This window comes from Pan paniscus, chromosome 5, assembly GCF_029289425.2.
Source record: "Pan paniscus chromosome 5, NHGRI_mPanPan1-v2.0_pri, whole genome shotgun sequence".
Lineage (NCBI taxonomy): Eukaryota > Metazoa > Chordata > Mammalia > Primates > Hominidae > Pan > Pan paniscus.
In genome coordinates this window covers 138,925,008-138,946,087 of record NC_073254.2, presented here as the reverse complement: position 1 = coordinate 138,946,087, position 21,080 = coordinate 138,925,008, and the positions used below count along the sequence as shown (strand labels likewise).

The following is a 21,080-nucleotide window of genomic DNA, read 5'->3' as shown; positions in this document are numbered from 1 at the left end:
GATGATACAGCCTACTACACACCTAGGCTATATGGCATAGCCTGTTGCTCTTAGGCTATAAACCTGTACATCATATTATTGTACTGAATACTGTTCGCAGTTGTTGTAACACAATGGTATCTATGTATCTAAGCATAGAAAAGATACAATAAGGATACAGTATTATAATCTTATGAGACCACTTTTATAAGTGCAGTCCAGAAATGTTAGGTGCATGCCTGTATATTAATGCAGGGTTAATATGAAGGAAATTTGGGGAAAAGATGGGAAATGCTTTGAACTATTTTGGATTTTGATAATCAGTACCAACATAGTTCTTTGACTTACATTTGACTTCACTCATTTTTGAAGTACATGTACTGTGACTGTAACAGATAATTCAGATTTCATTAAGATTTGAATTCAGATATTATTTTGTGATTATAGTATGACCCAAAGCCAGTGTGATTTATAACCAATCGTTTTTGTTAAATTGTGTGTACATCTTGAGTATCAAATATATAATATGATCCTTTTTTTTTTCTTTAGTTACCTAGATTCAAGATGAATAGCGATCAAGTTACACTGGTTGGTCAAGTGTTTGAGTCATATGTTTCGGAATACCATAAGAATGATATTCTTCTAATCTTGAAGGAAAGGGATGAAGATGCTCATTACCCAGTTGTGGTTAATGCCATGACTCTGTTTGAGACCAACATGGAAATCGGGGAATATTTCAACATGTTCCCCAGTGAAGTGCTTACAATTTTTGATAGTGCACTGCGAAGGTCAGCCTTGACAATTCTCCAGTCCCTTTCTCAGCCTGAGGCTGTTTCCATGAAACAGAATCTTCATGCCAGGATATCAGGTAAATCACTTAAGGATTTTACTGCCATGCTATCTTCTAGAAAGATTTTGAGAAAATATACTAGATTTAGAACACTAAGAAATAATTGATATTTATACTTAAAATATATATCTGTTGTGTAGTTGATGGTCACTTCTTTTAGAGCAGAATAATAATTGTGTTCTGTGGGCATGAAGTATGAGTCATGCCCACTGAGGGGAGGGAGAATGTGTGGAGACAGCAGTATACTTGTGTGTCTATATATTTCCACGTCTGTGTTTAAAAATGTAATTCAAAACAGCTTTATGAGCTTTTGTGGTTACTAACAATAAAGGAACTGGTAATACAAAGAATTAGAAAAGTGATAGATCTTGTCCAGGGATCTTCAGAACTATTTTAGGACATTAGTTATTTTTAAAGATCAGTATTAGCATTGTGCAGTCTACCTACCAGTTACTCGATACATTTTTGTTGAATGCATGACAGATAAAGCATCTTAATTGTTAAGAAACTGCAGTGGAGCAATCAGCAGCTTGGGGTGGCAAAGCTGTATCCTTGAATTCCTGCCTCTAGGAGTTCTTGCCCCTCACTTTCTGTTTTAAAAGTGATTTTTTAGTAGGATGGGTAGAGTTGAATTAAGAATTTTAGGGAAAAGTGACACTATAGTGTAACAATTTTTATTTAGTTTGTTGCATGGAAATAATTTCTTGGAAGGCATAGTGTGGCGAAAGAGAAGAATTGGATTTAAAGGCTACACGCCTAACCTGGGAGACTTAGTAAGTTATTTTATCTCACTGAGCCTCAGTTTCTTCACTTGCAAACCACTTCTAGAGTCCCTGTCAACCCCCTAATTAAAACAAAATTTAACTATGCCATTATTGTATAAATTAATAAAGGCTGGTACAAATTAATTCTATTTACATGAAAGAAAGATTTGGTAAAATTAAAAGCAGGTCCAGAATATTGAGGGCAGGCTGTGATTAAGTTGGAGAACATACATACCCTTTTGTTTAAAAATAAATATTTACCAGCCGGGCGCGGTGGCTCACGCCTGTAATCCCAGCACTTTGGGAGGCCAAGGCGGGCAGATCGCAAGGTCAGGAAATCGAGACCATCCTGGCTAACACGGTGAAACCCCGTCTCTACAAAAAATACAAAAAAAATTAGCCGGGCGTGGTGGCGGGCGCCTATAGTCCCAGCTACTCAGAAGGCTGAGGCAGGAGAATGGTGTGAACCCAGGAGGCGGAGCTTGCAGTGAGCCGAGATCGTGCCATTGCACTCCAGCCTGGGCAACAGAGCGAGACTCCGTCTCAAAAAATAAAATAAAATAAAATAAATAAATAAATAAATAAATAAATATTTACCTTATAGTACATTTGAGAAGAGTGGTGATTTATAATCAATAAGGATGCTTCCCGAATTCCAAAAAGGTTTGGAGTCACTATAGTAGAACTTCTTGGAGGCAAGTTAAGATTCCCAAAAAGACCAAATACTTAATTTAAATGAAAAATATTGTCTGCAGTTACACTTGCTAGGATAAATTATGAAGAGTATTAATCATTATGCATCAGGGTACTAGATAATCTCTTGATGGGATCAAGAAAAAGGGTCCCCCCCACCAGCCTTTTTTAAAAATTAGAGATGGAGTCTCACTCTGTTACCCGGGCTGGTATTAAACTCCCAAGCTCAAGTGATCCTCCTCCTTTGGCCTCCCAAAGTGTTGGGATTATAGATGTGAGCCATCGTGTCTGGCCAATGTTTCCTATTAATAAGTTTGCAAAAGGATTATTAAGGGGGACTTTAGTTAATGTTGTCGAAATGCTATTTAGGAAATAGTTTTAGGCTGCCATTATTTTCAGATACCTTTCCATACTGAGTTTAAGTAATACAATCCTGTCTGCCTAAGTGACCCTATCAGTTTCAGGTGAATTTAGCTTATTTTTTCAATTCTCTGAAAAAGTAAGTTACAAATTATGTTACTACTGAACAAAACATCAGTAGGCATTTGCTAGGATCTTGGGAAACCAAAAAGAATATAGTTTTTCCCTCCTTTAAAAAACTCAGGGCTGTATGGCAGACAGCTATATAGTCAAATATTTACCAGATGGTGTATGCATGCCTACAGATACATGCGTATGTATATATTAAGCATTATTGTATGGGAGCTTAATGGAAACTTTTATGTGTGATGCATGCCTCACTCAAGGTATGTTGTTTTTGTTTTTGAGACAGGGTCTTGCTCTGTTGTCCAAGCTGGAGTCCAGTGATGCAATCTTGTCTCACTGCAACCTCTGCCTCCTGGGTTCAAGCAATCCTCCTACCTCAGCCTCCCAAGTAGCTGGGATTACAGGCATGTGCCACCATGCCCAGCTAATTTTTGTATTTTTGGTAGAGACAGAGTTTTGCCATGTTGCTCAGGCTGGTCTTGAACTCCTGGCCTCAGGTGATCTGCCCACCTTGGCCTCCCAAAGTGCTGGGATTGCAGGCATGAGCCATGGTGCCCGGCCAGAATTAATGTTTAAATAGCGCTTGCTGTATGCTGAGTAATATTTTCAGAAACTTTACATGTATGAATTCTTTTTTTTTTTTTTTTTTTTTTTGAGACAGGGTCTCACTCTGTTGCCCAGGCTGGAATGCAGTTGCACAACAATCATAGCTCACTGCAGTCTCTAACTTCTGGGCTCAAGCGATCCTCCCACCTCAGCCTCCTGGGTAGCTGGGACTACAGGCATGTGCCACCACACTCAGCTATTTAAATTTTTTTTTTTTTTTTTTGTAGAGGTGGGGTCTCTGTGTTGCTCAGGCTGGTCTTGAACTCCTAGCCTCAAGTGATCCTTCTGCTTCAGCCTCCCAAAGTACTGGGATTACAGGTGTAAGCTATGAATTCTTCTAGTTTTCTTATTACCCTGTGTGATAGGTTCTGTTGTTATTTTATAGATGAGAAATCTGAGAGGTTACAACTTAGCCAAAGTCACACAGCTAGTAAGTGACAGAGTTGTGACTCAAACCTAAGCATTCTAGCTTGAGTCTGTATTCTTTGTTTTTTTGAGATGGAGTCTCGCTCTATTTCCCAAGCCGGAGTGCACAGGTGCAATCTCGGTTCACTGCAACCTCTGCCTCCCAGGTTCAAGCGATTCTCCTGCCTCAGCCTCCTGAGTAGCTGGGATTACAGGCGTGTGCCACCACACCCGGCTAATTTTTGTATTTTTAGTAGAGACAGGGTTTCACGATGTTGGCCAGCCTGGTTTCGAACTCTTGACCTCAGGTGATCCGCCCACCTCAGCCTCCCCAGTTCTGGGATTACAAGCATGAGCCACCATGCCTGGCCTGAGTCTGTATTCTTAACCACTGCATTGCTTCTTAGTGTGGGCATTTTTGAGGAGCAGAGTGAAGAGGAGAGCACTGAGACAAAGGGAGCACTGTATGTGAAAAAGTGCGCAGAAGTCTTGGTAGAACAGGAAGCCAGTCACAAAAGGCCCTATAGTCCAGTCCAGATTTGGTACCTTATTCTTAGATCTGTGGCAAGCCATGGAAGGGTAAAAGCAAAGGAGATTTGGCCTTCATTATGTATTGCTCAGGTTACTCTAGAAGCAATGGGGCATATAGTGTTTTATTCTTCCATTCTAAGATGCTATTTACAGTAAGAAACACTATCAAATTAAAGATAGCTTTCTAGGAATAAAACTACAATTAAATTACACAGCTTTGTTGTTAAACCAGAATTTGTTTTTAAGCCCAAAATAACAAGTGTCTGTCTATACAGTTTATATTATGTAAGACTTCATTGATACATCACTTCATCACATTGAAAATCTAAAGACTTTTCTTTCTTTTCTTTCTTTTTTTTTTTTGAGACAAGAGTTTTGCTCTTGTTGCCCAGTCTGGAGTGCAGTGGCACGATCTCGGCTCACCGCAACCTCCGCCTCCCAGGTTCAAGCGATTCTCTTGCCTCACCCTCCCGAGTAGCTGGGATTACAGGCATGCACCACCACACCTGGCTAATTTTTTGTATTTTTAGTAGAGATGGGGTTTCTCCATGTTGGTCAGGCTGGTCTCAAACTCCCAACCTCAGGTGATCCACCTGCCTCGGCCTCCCAAAGTGCTGGGATTACAGGCATGAGCCACCACGTCCAGCCAAAAATCCAAAGACTTTTCTAAATTATGCTAGGCAGTCTGTAATCTCATTGGGCATTCTTCAATCATGCATAACGTCAGAGTAACACCACATTTTCTGTAATGTGGTTCTCTTGATCTTAGTTTTTCTTGTTTTAATATACTGACTATATAATTTAAACTGAACAATCAATTTGCATCTGAAGCAGAACTGAGATGAGGGGACTAGAAATGGGAGGCAAAAGTGATATTTCTTTAGGGCCAAGGAAGAGAGAATGAATATTTCAGAAACCCAAAGAATTTTTGTTAAAGCAAATTTTCTTTACCTATTTTTTTTCTATTCTTCTTTTTACCTTCCTTCGTAGAAGTAATTGTTGGTACATTCTGTTTATATTTCGAGAAGCAAATTGGGTTAATTATCATATTTCCTACTCGAGTATCCTTCTGTATATGTACAATAGAGAGTACTTAGTGACTGTTTGCAAACATAAAAATAAAATTATTTTTAAAAATTATTTTAATAACCATGTGACCCAGCAGTTCTACTCCTTAGCTGTATGCCCAAGATAATCGAAAACAGTTCAAACAAGAATTTGCATACAAATGTTTGTAGTTGCATTATTCATAATAGCCAAAAAGTGGAAACAACCTAAATGTCCATCAACTAATAAATGAATAAACAAAATACGGTATATCTAAACAGTGGAATATTATTTAGTCATAAAAAGAGTGAAGTACTGTATATGTTACAACAGGAGTGAATCTTGAAAACATTATTCTAAGTAAATAAAGCCAGACTCAAAAGACCACATATTATTGTATGATTTTGTTCAGATATCCCTGACTTACAATTTTTTGACTTTATGAGTATGCGAAAGTGATTCAGTAGAAATTATACTTTGAGCACCCATAAATTGTTCTGTTTGTCACTTTTAGTGTAGTATTCAGTAAATAACATGAAATAGTCAACACTTAATTATAAAATAGGCCTTGTGTTAGATTATTTTGCCCAACTGTAGGCTAATGTTAGTATTCTGAGTATGTTCAAGGTAGGCTAGGTAGGCTAAGCTATGATGTTCAGTGGGTTAGGTGTACTAAATGCACTTTCAACTTACAACATTTTCAATTTACGATGGGTTTATTGAGATGTAGCCCCATTGTAAGTCACGGAGCATCTACGTGTGAAATTTCCAGAATAGGTAAATTCATGAAGACCAAAAGTAGATCAATGGTTGCCAGCAGCTAGGGTTATGGAAGAATGGGGAGTGACTGCTACTGGGTACAGGGTTTCTTTTTGAAATTATGAAAATATTCTGGAATTAGTGGTGATGGTTATACAATATTGTGAATATACTAATTACCACTGAATTGTCTACTTTATAGGGTAAATTTTATGGCATGTGAATTATATCTTGCTTTTTTTTAAGTATTCATATTTTTTTTAAAGTATTCATGTAGGGAGCAAAATAAATGTAACTGAGAATCTACAAGCAGTGTTAAGATGTATTACAATATATATTCCAGTTAAGGCCAGGTAAACAAGAGAGAGAGATCTCTGGGCTGTTTCTTGTTTTTTTAACATTCTAGGATATGAACGAAAAGTGTGTCTCCCTTAATGGCAAAATGTGATGCAATCTGAATTAATGTAAATAATGAATATGTTCATTAGAAAATGGGCAAGTCAGTCTTAGAAGCATAGAAAAAAGAGTCATAGGGGCAAATGTTGGCAATGGCCACCTTGTTTGTCTATACACTCTACAGTGTATGGAGAGAGAATTTCAGCCAACCAACAGAGAAAATTCAAGTCTATCTGTAGACTTGTAACCTGTAACAGTAGGTTAACATAGCCTGGCACCTTAAACATTCAGTTACTCTAATTTGCTTTTTCCCCTCATACTTCCTAAACGACCTTCTGATTGGCTTTCAGAATAGATGTATCAACTAGGAGAAAATATGCTGACCATAGAAACTTAAGGTATAATGATTCCTATTATGGCATTTCTCATGGGCTGGAAAATCTGATGGATGGGCCTTCAGTAGGCGTACCTACCTGGTTTTTGAACCGCTAAATACTGAGGACAACACAGGAGACATGAACCAGCATAACAGTTGCTATTTCAATAAACCTGTTAGGAATTAGCCTTTATAGCCAGCATCTTTCCACCCCAATGGTGCATTGTAGCCAAACATGAGAAAGAGGGAATTTCCACATAAGATTTTCCTCCTCCCCTCCTCTCCCCTTTTCCCCCTCTTTTTCTCTTTCTCCTTCCCTCCTTCCTTCCTCCCTCCTTGTCTTTCTTTTTTTTTTGGACAGGGTCTTCCTCTGTTCCCCAAACTGGAGTTCAGTGGAGTGACCATGGTTACTGTAGCCTTGACCCCCTGGGCTCAAGAGATCCTCCCACTTCAGCCCTACCGAGTTGCTGGGGCTATAGGCATGCACCACCATGCCCAGCTGATTTTTTAATTTTTTATAGGGATGGGGTCCCACTATGTTGCCCAGGCTAGTCTTGAACTCCTGGGCCCCAGTGGCTCTCCTACCTTGGCTTCCCAAGTGTGAGCCATGGTGCCCAGCCTGAGTAAGAATTTTCTTTGGCATTTTGCACCTTTTCTGTTGCCTGTTTTTTAATGTTGAAAAACACAAGGCTTTTATAGGATAAGGTGATGCTGCGGGTAAACCGCTAGGTAAGTCAGGGCTCAAAAACACTGTCATATTTATGTATTAATAAATTCTGAGTCTGACTGAAAAAGTAACTTTCTAGCGCTGTGGAACTCTTTGGTCGTCATGCTACCATCTCTTTATCGGTCTGCTGCGTGATTTACTAAAATAATCATCAGTTGATTTTATCTGTGGCAAGTGGCAATATATTTTTTGTTAAATGCCGTTAAAATTATATACTTTAGATCCTACTGAGATAGCCCTCTTGTGAGAATAAGTCCTTTTTAAAATCCTGGTTATTATAACTTCTAGCTATTTGCTTTAAAACATGGTCTCATTGTGCAGTATCTGGATTAAAAAAAAACTCTACTGATAACTGTTATTTGCAATAATTCTTTATATTTTCTTAATAGAGTTGATGATCTGATTTTTTCTTAGTAAAACACAATCTTTTTTTTCCCCCTGAAATTAAAATTTATCTTTCAGGAAATAGGAGAAGAATATATCCCTTGGAGTCAAATCTCAAGATTGAAGTTGATGCTGTTTTTTTGTTTTCTCCATCAGGTTTGCCTGTCTGTCCTGAGCTGGTGAGGGAACACATACCTAAAACCAAGGATGTGGGACACTTTTTATCTGTCACTGGGACAGTGATTCGAACAAGTCTGGTGAAGGTTCTGGAGTTTGAGCGGGATTACATGTGTAACAAATGCAAGCATGTGTTTGTGATCAAGGCTGACTTTGAGCAGTATTACACCTTTTGCCGGCCATCCTCGTGTCCCAGCTTGGAGAGCTGTGATTCCTCTAAATTCACTTGCCTCTCAGGCTTGTCTTCGTCTCCAACCAGGTGTAGAGATTACCAGGAAATCAAAATTCAGGAACAGGTAAATAATCACATAAACGAGATAAATAACAAATTTGAAGAAGTGTTTTTCAGCTATGGGCACATTGGGAGGATTAGGGAACACAGAATGGATACAAATGTACTTGTGTTGTCACTTTGTGGAAGATCAAGCTTGAAACTGTTCCACATATATCTGAATGTAGTCTTTAGAAACCATGCAATCATCCCTTTTAGGTGGAACATTGACAAGAAAGTAGTGAAATGACTTAATTATATTAAAATTAAAGAAGTGAATATTTAAGAAGTCCACCCTAGCTGTTCTTAACTGAAGAATAGAAGAAAATTAATGTTCTTAGCTAAGGGATAGAAGATTAATTAATGCTTAAATGGTTAAACATTGGAGTGGCCAGGCATGGTGGCTTGTGCTTATAATCGCAGCTACTCAGGAAGCTGAGGCAGGAAGATCACTTGAACCAAGGAGTTCTGGGTGGCAGTGAGCTATGGATCATGCATCTGCATTCTAGCCTGGTTGACAGAGCGAGACCCTGTCTCTGAAAAAAAAAAATCACATTGGAGTGAACAAGATATGGAGTTTGGACCCACTCTTATTTGCTGTGCTAAATGAAGTATTTGTAAACACTCTTTAACAAGTAAGAGTGAGCCTGATTTTCATTTGCTCGCAGCTTAAACACAAAGGTTTATTCTTACCTAAAATAATTAAGAGATAGGCAGTTCAAGGCTAGTTCACTATTGAGAACTCAGACTCCTGTCTTTCTATTCAACCATTCTTTTCTTTGCTTTTTTTTTTTGTTTTTTTTTTTTTGAGATGGAGTTTCACTGTTGCCCAGGCTGGAGTGCAATGGTGTGATCTTGACTCACTGTAACCTCTACCTCCTGGGTTCAAGCATTGCTCCTGTCTTAGCCTCCCTAGTAGCTGGGATTACGGGCGTGTGCCACCTCGCCTGGCTAATTCTGTATTTTTAGTAGAGACAGGGTTTCACGATGTTGGTCAGACTGGTCTCAAACCCTCTAACCTCAGGTGATCCACCCACCTCGGCCTCCCAAAGTGCTGGGATTACAGATGTGAGCCACCACACCCGGCCTCAACCATTCTTAATACATGGCTTCTCTTCTGATGATTGGCTGTAGGCCAGGATGCTGGCTACAACTCCATCACATGTGTGTTGTAGTCAGAGAACAATAGGCAAAAGTGCCTACCACCTAACCAATTCTCCACTTAAGCAGTCTCCTTGCAAGTCTCTTGCATTGTCTGCTTATGATATCTCATTGGTCAGAGTTCCATCATATGACCATACCTATGTTCAATGTTCAAGGGAGCCTGGGAAATACAGTCTTTGTATTAGGCGCATGTCCATATGGAATAAAACTAGGGTTCTGTTACTAAGGAGTAATCATAGGGACTGGGTGATTTGTCCCAGGTCTTTTGATTAGCGATCAGGAAAGAAATACCCCTCTTTTCTAGATAAAGTTAACTTTGTTATTAAATTTAGTAGTTGGAGCATACGTTTACTTTGACTATCCGCAAGGTAGATTATATAGATCATATTTGGAGATATTTTCCATATGTGTATTTTATTTAGTGAATTCTTAAATTGATAGTAGACATAGTTTTCAAGAAAAATTACTTAAATCCCCATTATAATTAAATCGTATGATATACCAGAGAAATAAAAATAGTAATTTCAAGTACTGCTAGACTTCTGGATACTTAACATGTATTTAAGCATACTCAGAATCTGTTTTCTTTTCTTTGCTAGGTTCAAAGGCTATCTGTTGGAAGTATTCCACGATCTATGAAGGTTATTCTGGAAGATGACTTAGTGGATAGTTGCAAATCTGGTAAGAAGAGGGGAATTTTTTTTTAGCTTGTGTAGGTAGTCCTAAAGTATTGATTAGGAAAAGCCACTTTTTATTTTCCCAAGATCACTGGCAAGGGAAATGTAGAGCTGTAATTGCTCACCTTGAGATTAGAAACTGGCAGGTGGGAAGTGATAGCAGGAAGAGAGCTGGGCTAGATCTATACAACAGCAGCTAGTCCAGGTGCTTGTTTTATGAATGAAGAACCTGACTTGTCTAAGGTCACTTAGAGAGTTAAGTGGCATAACTGGAACATGAATCCAGAACCACTGATGTCTAATTTAAGGCTCTTTTCAGTGCACTATAGCTTAACAGCAGGAACTTTAAAAAATGTAGTGAATTTAATGGGTATTTTTATAAAATGAATTAGAGAATGTGACTCTGTTAAATGCTGCTGCGTGTCTTATTGGTGCCTAGAAGAAAGGACATCATTGCTCTCTGCTCTGTGCTGGTGACACCGTGATTGGAGTCACTGATTGTAGTCTGCTGTCTTCTGAGGGTCCTCAATGTTTTCATTGGCCGATACCTGAATTGGGAGGGTACTTGAAACCCATACTCAATGAAGAACTATACATGGTTAGCATGGAGAACCCTGAGGAAGGACATGACAGCCAACTTTCAATAGTTAGAAGACTGTCACATAGAAATAGAATTGTAATTACAGAAGTTGCTGTTGGGTTTCAGTGGGGTAAGCCACAAGGAGGTAGATTTTGACTCAATACCTAATAATTAGAGGTGTCTAACATGGGCCTTAGATGGTGATGAGTTCTTTTTCTCATAGACAGTCAAGCACAGCATATACAGTACATTGTTAGGGATTTAGGCCCTACAGTGGCAGTTGATCTGGATAATAATCTGCAATGTTCCAGGCAATTTAAAGACTTTCTGAGCCTCAGAACTGTTCTGGAAATCTGAGAGTTCCGAAAGCCTGATTGTTCCAGTGTCATTCTGAGCTTATGCTTTACTCTTTAGGCTAACCAGACTGGTCCTGAGTTCTCCTTTGTCCCTGTCAACTCATCATGTTCCCTCTCCTCACTGGGGAGACTAAGAAGAAATCAAACTTAAAAGTATTTGTGGAAGGGTGATGTTTTAGTCATTTTGGGCTGTTAGTCCATTCTTGCGTTGCTATAAAGAAATACCTGGGACGGGGCAATTTATAAAGAAAAGAGGTTTAATTGGCTCACAGTTCCACAGGCTGTACAGGAAGCATGGTGCAGACATAGGCTCAGCTTATTCTGAGGCATCAGGAAGTTTACAATCATGGCAGAAGGGAGAGGGGGAGCTGGCACATCACATGGTGAAAGCAGGAGCAAGAGTGGGGAGGGAGGAGGTGCCACATACATTTAAATGAACAGAGCTCATTCGAACTCAGAGTGAGAGCTCCTTTATCACCAAAAGGATGGCCCAAGCCATTCATGAGGGATCCACCTGCATGATCCAGACACCTCCTGCCAGGCATCTCCTCCAATACTAGGGATTATATCTCAACATGAGATTTGAATGGGGACAATTATCCAAACTATATCAGGCTGCTCTAACAAATCACCATAGACTAGGTGGCTTCAACAACAAATATTTATTTCTCACAGTTTTGGAGGCTGGAGGTTGGAGATCAGGATGCCAGTGTCTTCGGATTCTGGTGAGGGACCTCTTCTAGGTTTCAGATAGCCGACGTATATTAACATACAGTTGTGTAAATAGTATACTAATGAGATAACAGCTTTGATTATGGATTGCCTGCTAAGCAACCCCAGAATATGTCAAAATACCTTGCTCATATAGGACTAGATTTTAACCTAAATCTGTAATATCTGTCTCAGCAATGCAGTTCTTATATAAGCTCAGCCTGAACATGAAAATATCTGTCAATTGAGAATAAGATCTTTTCATGCAGTTCATCTAAACTGAATTTCTTTCTGTACTGGAAATAAGTCTTAAGTTGTTTTTCTTTCAAATGTCATTAATAATGAAGGATGGATAGAAGCAATCTATCAACAGCTATTTTTTCATGTATCATTAGCTATAAACCTCTGTGGGAATCAAAAGACAAATAGTATATAATCCTTGCCCTTCAGGAATTTACGATCTAGTTAGGAACCCCACTTTGGCACTTGCAGAGTAATGAAGTTGGAGGGTGTGTGCTGGTAAATGTCAGTGCCACAGGAGATCCGAGAGATGGGTCTGACTGGCAATGGCTACAGTAGTAAAGATGCTGCAGATGATATAGGGGCACAGAGAGACTGGATTGTAGAAAAGTAAGAATTTTAGCTTCCTGAAAATAACATTGCTTATAACATTACTTTTGAAAAATACAGAAGTTTAAGGTGAATATCTATTGTCTTGGACTATCATGTATACCTCACAATTGTTCTGGTGATTATATGAATCTGCCATTCAGTAATTATTTGAGTAAAGAAAACACGTATATATTGAAGGGCTTTTAAAGGTATTAATTACTTTACAAATGTAAGGTAGGTTTAGTATAAGAAGAGCTAATATTTACTGAGCACTTGCCATCTTCTAGATACTGCATTAAGTAATTTACGTACATTATCCGATCTAATTCTCATTATAGTACTGTGATGTAAATATAATCATTCACATTTTGTAGTTCAAGAAACAGGCTTAGGAAAGGTAGGTAATTTGCCCAAGGTCACGTAGCCTATGGGCAGTGGAGCTGGGATTTAAATCCAAATCTGATGAGGTCAGTACTCTTGGCCATGCTTCAGTGCTCTGTATTTTCCACATAATCACTGCTTATTGACATTAGATTATTACTTACGGGTCATATATCTAAACATTAAGTTCCTCATTTAACTAGTTTAGAAACAACCTAAACATAATCCATTAAAATGACCATAATAGAGAATTGTTCCATGTCCTTATGTAAAATTGCCCCCAATCATTTTTACCTAGAAATTTGGGGTCAGACAATATAGTAAATTATCATCATTCCTGATTGGGTTTGAAAATCATTAAGTAGTGGCTTAGGAAAGATCTTGGAAACTTGTAAAGCACTTACTTAATGTGTTTGTAACTATGTAGTATGAAGTTGCCTTAAACTAGAAATGTGCCTTCTATTCTGTGGATTGGCACCACCAGTTCCATGAATTTAGCATTTTCCTTTAGGAAATCAAAAGCTATGCAGATTACTCATTGAAATTTAGAGAGTGAAAGGCATTTTTCATCAGCACATATCACATAATTGGCACAAAGGCTTGGAAATGAAGAATTGCCTGTTAGTTCTGAGACAGTGTTTATTATGCAAAATATAAATACCAGAATTGGGGTTGGGGCACATCCAACACCCTGTGTTCAACAAGATTAAAATTTGGGGGGACCAGGATTATGATTTTTTTCATGTTTGTTTTTAGCCCACTTTCTCCAGTACCAAAATATGGAAGGCCAAACATTTGTATATACTTGTTAACTGATGCATTGCATTGTATGTCGTAACAAGTACAGATGGCAGTGTTTGGCGAGTGTGCCTATAAACTACCCAGGGCCTCTTAGGAAAATCTATAAAAGTTGCTTCTGCCTACCAGGAATGGTGGGAGGGTTTCCTCAGGTAGGAGAGAACCATCAGCAAGGAACAAGCAGGATTGTATCTTGTGCTTTTATATTTTGTGGGAAGGAACTTTGAAGTATAACAGGCATTTATTCATTTCTTAGTTCATTGTTTCTTTGGTTCACTAAAAAAGATGTGGGGGGGGCAGTGAGTAAAATATTAGCAAATGAGTTAAGTAAAAATGAACATGTAAGAAACCCAAACTACCTGCCAGTCATCACAAGGTTATCTCTTTTCCTGACTCCAAATTATAGTTTAACCTTCTGGCTGCAGTTCCCACATCTCTTCTCTAAATGAGAGCTAAATGGTTAGAGACTCAGAGGATGAACATTTCATCCAATGTAACTGTGATGAATGAATCATCCAGTAAACTATTTTCCCAGTGAAAAGTAATAATTTTGTATGATTATCATGTAGCAGGTTATGAAAAATAGGAAATACTGACTTCAGCTTTTCACTTTACAGATACATGACTGTGGGGGGCAACAGTCAAGAATCTGGGGTGCTATTCTGCCCCTAAATTGTTTTCTGGATGAGTGTACACATTGTAAACTCTAGTGAGGGAGTGGTTTATTTCTAATTTCTGGTCCTTTGTCATTTTGAGTCTGTGCTCAGCATGCAGGATGCTACTGCTGGACTCACTTGATGCTTTTTCCTAGGTGATGACCTCACTATTTACGGGATTGTAATGCAACGGTGGAAGCCCTTTCAGCAAGGTGTGCGCTGTGAAGTGGAGATAGTCCTGAAAGCAAATTACATCCAAGTAAATAATGAGCAGTCCTCAGGGATCATCATGGATGAGGAGGTCCAAAAGGAATTCGAAGATTTTTGGGAATACTATAAGAGCGATCCCTTTGCAGGTTTGTGTTTAAGGGCTAAAACTGATTATTATTAATGGTATTACATTCAGTGGTTAAATATGATGTCTGTGATTTGACAGTCTTATATGCCGCATAACTCAATGACTGAGTTTAAAGGGTAGGATTAGTCATTACCTCTAGCTATAGTCTCCCTTTGAAGCCTTTTTCTGCCATACTCTTCTATTTAGCAATCTGCCTGGAGATATTTCATTTCTAACTATTATTTTAAACACCTTATACACTGCCAAAACAATTTCAGAGTTTCCTATCATATCAATTAAAAATATAGTTCTTTAAAAAGGCAAAACTCATCCTATTATGAACCCTCATCCTATTAAAGCCATTGTTTCTCTTTGATGTATTTTCAATAATAAAGATCTAACTTTACACTATTTTGGCTGAAGATTTTAAAACAGGGAATAACTAGGAAAAAGATGAGAGAAGATGCAGACGATAAGCTTTGTCATCACAAGCAAAAATTTTGACTGTGACATTCAGGTGTAATTACATAGAATAAAACATCACAGCCATTGGGTTTGTAATGTATTTTATTAAAAAATCTCAAGTGTATAAAGCACCAATTAAATCTTCAAGTGCCTGTTTTCATTTCTCCATGGAGACATCTTTTGAGAAAAATAAACTGAAGCCAGTAATAGACGTTTCTAATAACACTCCCCTCAAATCTAAGAGATATTGATTACTTTATTCTTAAATCACATGCTAAATTAGATAGATATTATTTTAAAAAATAAGGCTTCTGGCTGGGCATGGTGGCTCACGCCTGTAATCCCAGCACTTGGAGAGGCCAAGGTGGGTGGGTCACTTGAGGTCAGGAGTTTGAAACCAGCCTGGCCAACATGGTGAAACCCTGTCTCTACTAAAAATACAAAAATTAGCCAGGTGTGGTGGCGTGCACCTGTAGTCCCAGCAACTTGTGAGGGTGAGACAGGAGAATCACTTGAGCCCGGGAGGCAGAGGTTGCAATGAGCCAAGATCGCGCCACTGCAGTCCAGCCTGGGCGACAGAGTGAGACTCTGTATCATCATCATCATCATCATCATCATCATCATCATCATCATAAGTCTTCCATTTCCCTAAATAGGGATAGTTTTATTTTATGGGATTTTTTCTTTTTTCTTTTTTTTTTTTTTGTGTGTGTGTAAATGTATAGCACATTAGTAGTTCCTGATCTTTCTTTTTTCTGATCTGTATTGAAAGAAGCAAAAGTTCTCTACATTATAGATTTATGAAGCAGGCACTTTAAGAATCATACATTTTTAAATGATTTTTAAAATTAAAATGGTTTCTTTTTTTTTTTTTTTAAAGTAGACAGGGTTCTCACTATGCTATGTTTCCCAGGCTGGTCTTGAACTCCTAGGCTCAAGCGATCCTCACACTTCCGTCTCCCAAAGTGCTGAGATTACACTGTGCCCAGCCTGAACAGCCTGAAAATGGTTTCTTAGGATTCTATCCTTATAAAAATTTGTAACTCTTCCTTGGACCACTGTTATTTATTTATTTATTACAGTGTCACAGCTCAGTTCTACCTCTTAACAATGAAGGGAAGGCCATCATATGGTACTCTAACTAGATCTTCAGACGTGCTTTGTGCTGGCAATTAAAGAATCTGTCTTGTTTTAATTAGGCTACTGTTGCATGAGCCATTTATTGGATAAAAGGCAGAAGTAAATATAATAGTCTTGTGAGAAATATAAGTAGGAAGATAGCAAGAAAATAAGGCAGTGTTTCTCTTGTTAGTAAGAATGGATTCTCAGTTTCCTATGGACCAGCACCAGTGTACTGGTATTCCTCCATTTCAGAGTGTTGGTGAGTGTGTTGGAGGGAGGAGAGGTGAAGTTGGGAAGCTGTATCCAACAGAACATCTTCATTTTGCTGGTCTAAAGCTGGAGAATGCTTCACTGATCAGCACTTGGAGGTTGACTTGCTGAAGACCTGATCCTGTGGGTACTGGCTAGCATGAACCTAGGGGCCTTATTCTGATCTGCTGTCACCTGAGGGATTCCTTGACCCTGGTGCTTAGATGTTAGAAACCCAGATGTAAGGGCTGGAGTGTTTTGGGCCATCTGAACCCTCTTTGGGGGTCACTGACTTATCTTAATTCTGAGATTACTAAGGGCCTACTAAGTTCTCTTCATTGAGATAACTGAGGGCCACAAGAGTAGATAACTAGGCCTTTGCCACACTATTGACATGGTCTAGAACTAGAAATTTGGGAGGGAGGTGAGGATGGGGGTAGTACTGGTGCTAATGCATTTTCTTCCATGATATAGCCATGAGATCTTCTGCTGCCATGATCTAAGGAATCAAGCTTTTCAACTTAGACAACACATTTGGCCCTTCCTTTTCGCTTCTCTCTGGGACCCCAGTCCTACCTTTGTAGTCTTTTGTGTTGACCACAGTGTGAGGAAATCTTTAGATCAGAAAGATGCACAAATAATACAGGTAATAAAATAGCTAACAGTTACAGTTAAGTAGTTCCCACTATATGCCAGTTATTATTTAATGTGTTGTATACTTACTAACTCCCTTGATTCTCAACAATTCTGTCTTGATACCATTATAATCTCCATTTTGCAGACAAGAAATGGAGGCAGAGGTTAAGAAACTTGCCTAAGGTCAGACAGTTGGTAATTAATAGCACTGGGATTTGAATCCAAACATGACACCAGAGCCTGTCCTCTTACCACAGGGATATGCTTCCCATCAGCATGTTACTCAGTAAAATTGGCTCTAAGTTTTGGCTTATGTAATTCTCAGATCAATTTGCCTACTCTTGAACCTGTTTGTTGGGGCTGTTTCTTCTTTCCTTCCACATGTAATCACTAGATTCTGGTCACAATTTACCTACCTGCTGTCAAGTCTTATCTGCTTGGATTCCTGACCTTTTCTCCAGGCTTTCTAACTCCAAACAGGGAGGGATTCCTTCAGCAAGTAATGAACTTCCTGGATTTACTAAATCTTCTGGTTCCTTTTTTACTAAAAGATTTTCTTTCTTCACCATTTCTGCCATCACAGGCCACATCATCATAGATTAGTTGCCACTGAATCAATGTTGATTCATTACAAAAAGTAGCCTTTGTGTATAGGGCCATAAGTCGTGGAAAGGCTCAGGAATGGCTTGTTGGAATTCCATAGGTTGGTTAGGCCAATGACTGAATGAAATACCTGCTTTATTCATGGAAGAGATAGGCAGATTCTCAGATTTGGTGCGTTATTTCTGAAAACAGAACCCCAAACAGTGATGTTCTTTTATTTAAAGCACATGATCAGAAGAATTCGAGATCTCATACTTACACTGCTAGGGTTGTGGTGTGCAGTGATCTTCTTAATGCCTTGATGCCCCTGTAACTTTGTTCCAGAGAAAACAGAATTTACCAGACTGCTCAGAGCAAATGCTGAATTGACTTGGAGGGTGGATTTTTTACTTATTTCTTATACCTTTGGAGCAGCTTCATGAGCTCCAGCTACCTCTGTATTTAAAGATTACTGACTTGTATGATCTGACTCATTATTTCTGAGATTGAATACCTTCCTTTTATTTAGGCAGTGGAGTAATTTTACTGAAATTATCACATAGAAAGTACATACGGTGGCTCATACCACTCATGAGTGCTGGGTGGTAATCCCAGCACTTTGGGAGGCTGATATGAAAGGATTGCTTGAGCCCAGGAGTGAGACCAGCCTGGGCAACATAGTGAGACCACGTTGCTCCAAAAAAGAAAAAAAAAATTAGCTGGGCGTGGTGCTGCAAACCTGCTGTCCCAACTACTCAGGAGGCTGAGGCAGAAGGATTGCTTGAGCCCAGGAGTTTGAGGCTGCAATGAGCTATGATCACGCCACTGCACTCCAGCCTAGGTGACAGAGTGAGACCCTGTCTCAAAAAAACAAGACATTTTGAACCAAAACAAAGTTATTTCCTCCTTTAATCCTGTTGGTCATTTGGAATTGGACCTCCTGATCATTTCACATAGTAGAGTATATTTAAATGAGGATGGTCAGATAGGAAAGGAAGGGAAATTTCAGTTGGGGTTTCTTGAAAATTATTGCTGATTTCTGATCTTTCTGCTTTTCCTAGGAAGGAATGTAATATTGGCTAGCTTGTGCCCTCAAGTGTTTGGAATGTATCTAGTAAAGCTTGCTGTGGCCATGGTGCTGGCTGGTGGGATTCAAAGGACTGATGCTACAGGAACACGGGTCAGAGGTTAGTACCTATTTAGAAATTTTGAGTAATATTGACACATGGAGGGAAGCTAGAACTTTTTCTTTCCCAAATAAAAACTGCTCGTTGGGTTTTATTTTCCAATTGTAATCTTATAAAACTGACAGTTGTCTGAATATCTCATACTTAGTCTAGCATCTGTATATCAGAAGCTACTTTCTAGAGTTCTAGAAAGACTGAAAGAAGTTACATTTTTCTATGGCATATACTTTTGCTATAGCCTATAAGGATGCCACAAAATAAAATCTTTGTTTCTATTACTGTGTTTTTTGTTGGATCCCTGGTCTGTTTTCAAAAGGAAAAAGATTAGAAATAGTGTATTTTAATGTCTCCAGTCAGTGTCTCTCCATCTGTGGCTGTCACTGTGTTTCTCTTAGACTGCTGCTTTCAGTCATCTGCCTGCTGATTCTCCTTCTGCTGGTAGATAGCAAATGTGCCATCTGCCATGGGGTGCTGCTGCAGGTCACACCTTCAAGAAAAGATTACTCTTAAGTGTATAATTATGTCCAGATGGCAGAAAGCTCTTTTGCAGCTAACACACTTAACCAGAGTCTGGCATACAGGTTATTACGGCCCCGTACGTGGGCCATAATAACCAAAAATTAAACCAAAAGACTAAAAGGGCATTGTTATAAATCAGGCTGTTAGTAGGGACTCGAAAACCATATAGTACAGTATAGAATAGTAAGTATAAGGTGTCCTTATATGTTTTGATCACCTACTGTTTTGCAAGGCACTCTGCCAAATGTTGAGCTTAAATAGGGGTTTCCTATTAATGTATTTAGGAAACACTTGAGAATTGCTGAAGAAACTTGATCAGTGAAATCATATGTACCATAGGATATGCACGTTATTTATGTTACATTTGCAAAATGAGTACTTATTTTAAGATACATATTTCACTAAGTTACTAAAATTTTCATAAATGAAAAGGTCTTCACTTAACTGTTAGAATCATAAGTAATTTGATATTTATAAAGTACTTGTAAAATCCCTAATACTTCTAAGTGCTTAAATAAAAATAGAATAAAATACTTATATGACTTGTATGCAAGGATTTAATCATAGTAGTTTGATATTTAAAAATAGAGTAAATCAGAAACTTTATAAGCCAAAAATTTTTTGTTTGTTTTTGTAGAGATGGAGTCTTGCCCAGGCTGGTCTCACATTTCCGGGCTCAAGTGACCCTCCTGCCTTGGCCTCCCAAATGCTGGGATTACAAGTGTGAGCCACTGCACCTGGCCCCAGATATTTTTTAAAATGTTAAACATAGGCCTGAACATCTGGAAATAGCACATAATTTATTAATAGAATTTAGATTCTATGTCACATTGAGTAATCAATTAAGGACTGTTTATGACAGTTAACTTTCTAAAGATTTTCTAGTTAAATCCTTTCTCAAACAACCCTATGTAAAAGTACACAGTAAAAACACTATGTAATATTTTGTTGGCATTCCAAATGGACCCTTTTATAGAAATTTAAAACTTCATGTATTTGCTTTTTCCTAGGAGAATCTCATCTTTTATTGGTTGGGGATCCTGGCACAGGGAAATCTCAGTTCCTCAAATATGCAGCAAAGATTACACCAAGATCTGTGCTGACCACAGGAATTGGATCTACTAGTGCAGGTATTATATGTGACAATTTCAAGTAATTTCACATTACTTCAGAAGTTAACAAAATGGTTTTTTCTAATGAAAAACTACCTATAATAGGATAAATTTCAAGCTAATTTTTGAGTTACCACTAAAAATGGAAGGAAATATGCAATGTTATTTTGGTAGCTCTAAGAAAATATCTTGCAAGCTCCACCTTCACTTTGCATCTTAGTTTTGAACAATCCTATTCAATTTTCTTATTCTCTAGTGATTACCTTCATACTTTTATGCAGGAAAAAGTCCGTATCATCTGGCATTTTATCAAGACTCAGCAACTGGAATGTTAAACTAAAGAGGGGGATATTTCACTTTACCAAGTAGATAGATGGCATAGAGCTTAAGGCATTTTCATGCTCATAAATCTGATAGGCAACAGTAGCTCCTACTGAAATTTCTTAGGTAGGGAATGTTTATTAATATTTGGAAAATATACTTCC

The 21,080-nt window shown here is 38.4% G+C and overlaps 1 protein-coding gene across 3 annotated transcripts in view; it reads left to right on the top strand.

Annotated features, from left to right (window-relative positions):
• MCM9 (minichromosome maintenance 9 homologous recombination repair factor) overlaps positions 1 to 21,080 on the top strand; it is a 123,043-nt gene that overhangs the window by 2,773 nt on the left and 99,190 nt on the right. For all 3 annotated transcript variants that reach the window (XM_034962767.3, XM_034962769.3, XM_034962772.3), the window contains 6 exons: positions 529 to 847; positions 8,160 to 8,476; positions 10,215 to 10,296; positions 14,542 to 14,742; positions 18,839 to 18,964; positions 20,494 to 20,613. In XM_034962767.3, coding sequence (XP_034818658.3) covers positions 529 to 847; positions 8,160 to 8,476; positions 10,215 to 10,296; positions 14,542 to 14,742; positions 18,839 to 18,964; positions 20,494 to 20,613 — 1,165 coding nt within the window. The remainder of the gene's footprint in view (positions 1 to 528; positions 848 to 8,159; positions 8,477 to 10,214; positions 10,297 to 14,541; positions 14,743 to 18,838; positions 18,965 to 20,493; positions 20,614 to 21,080) is intronic.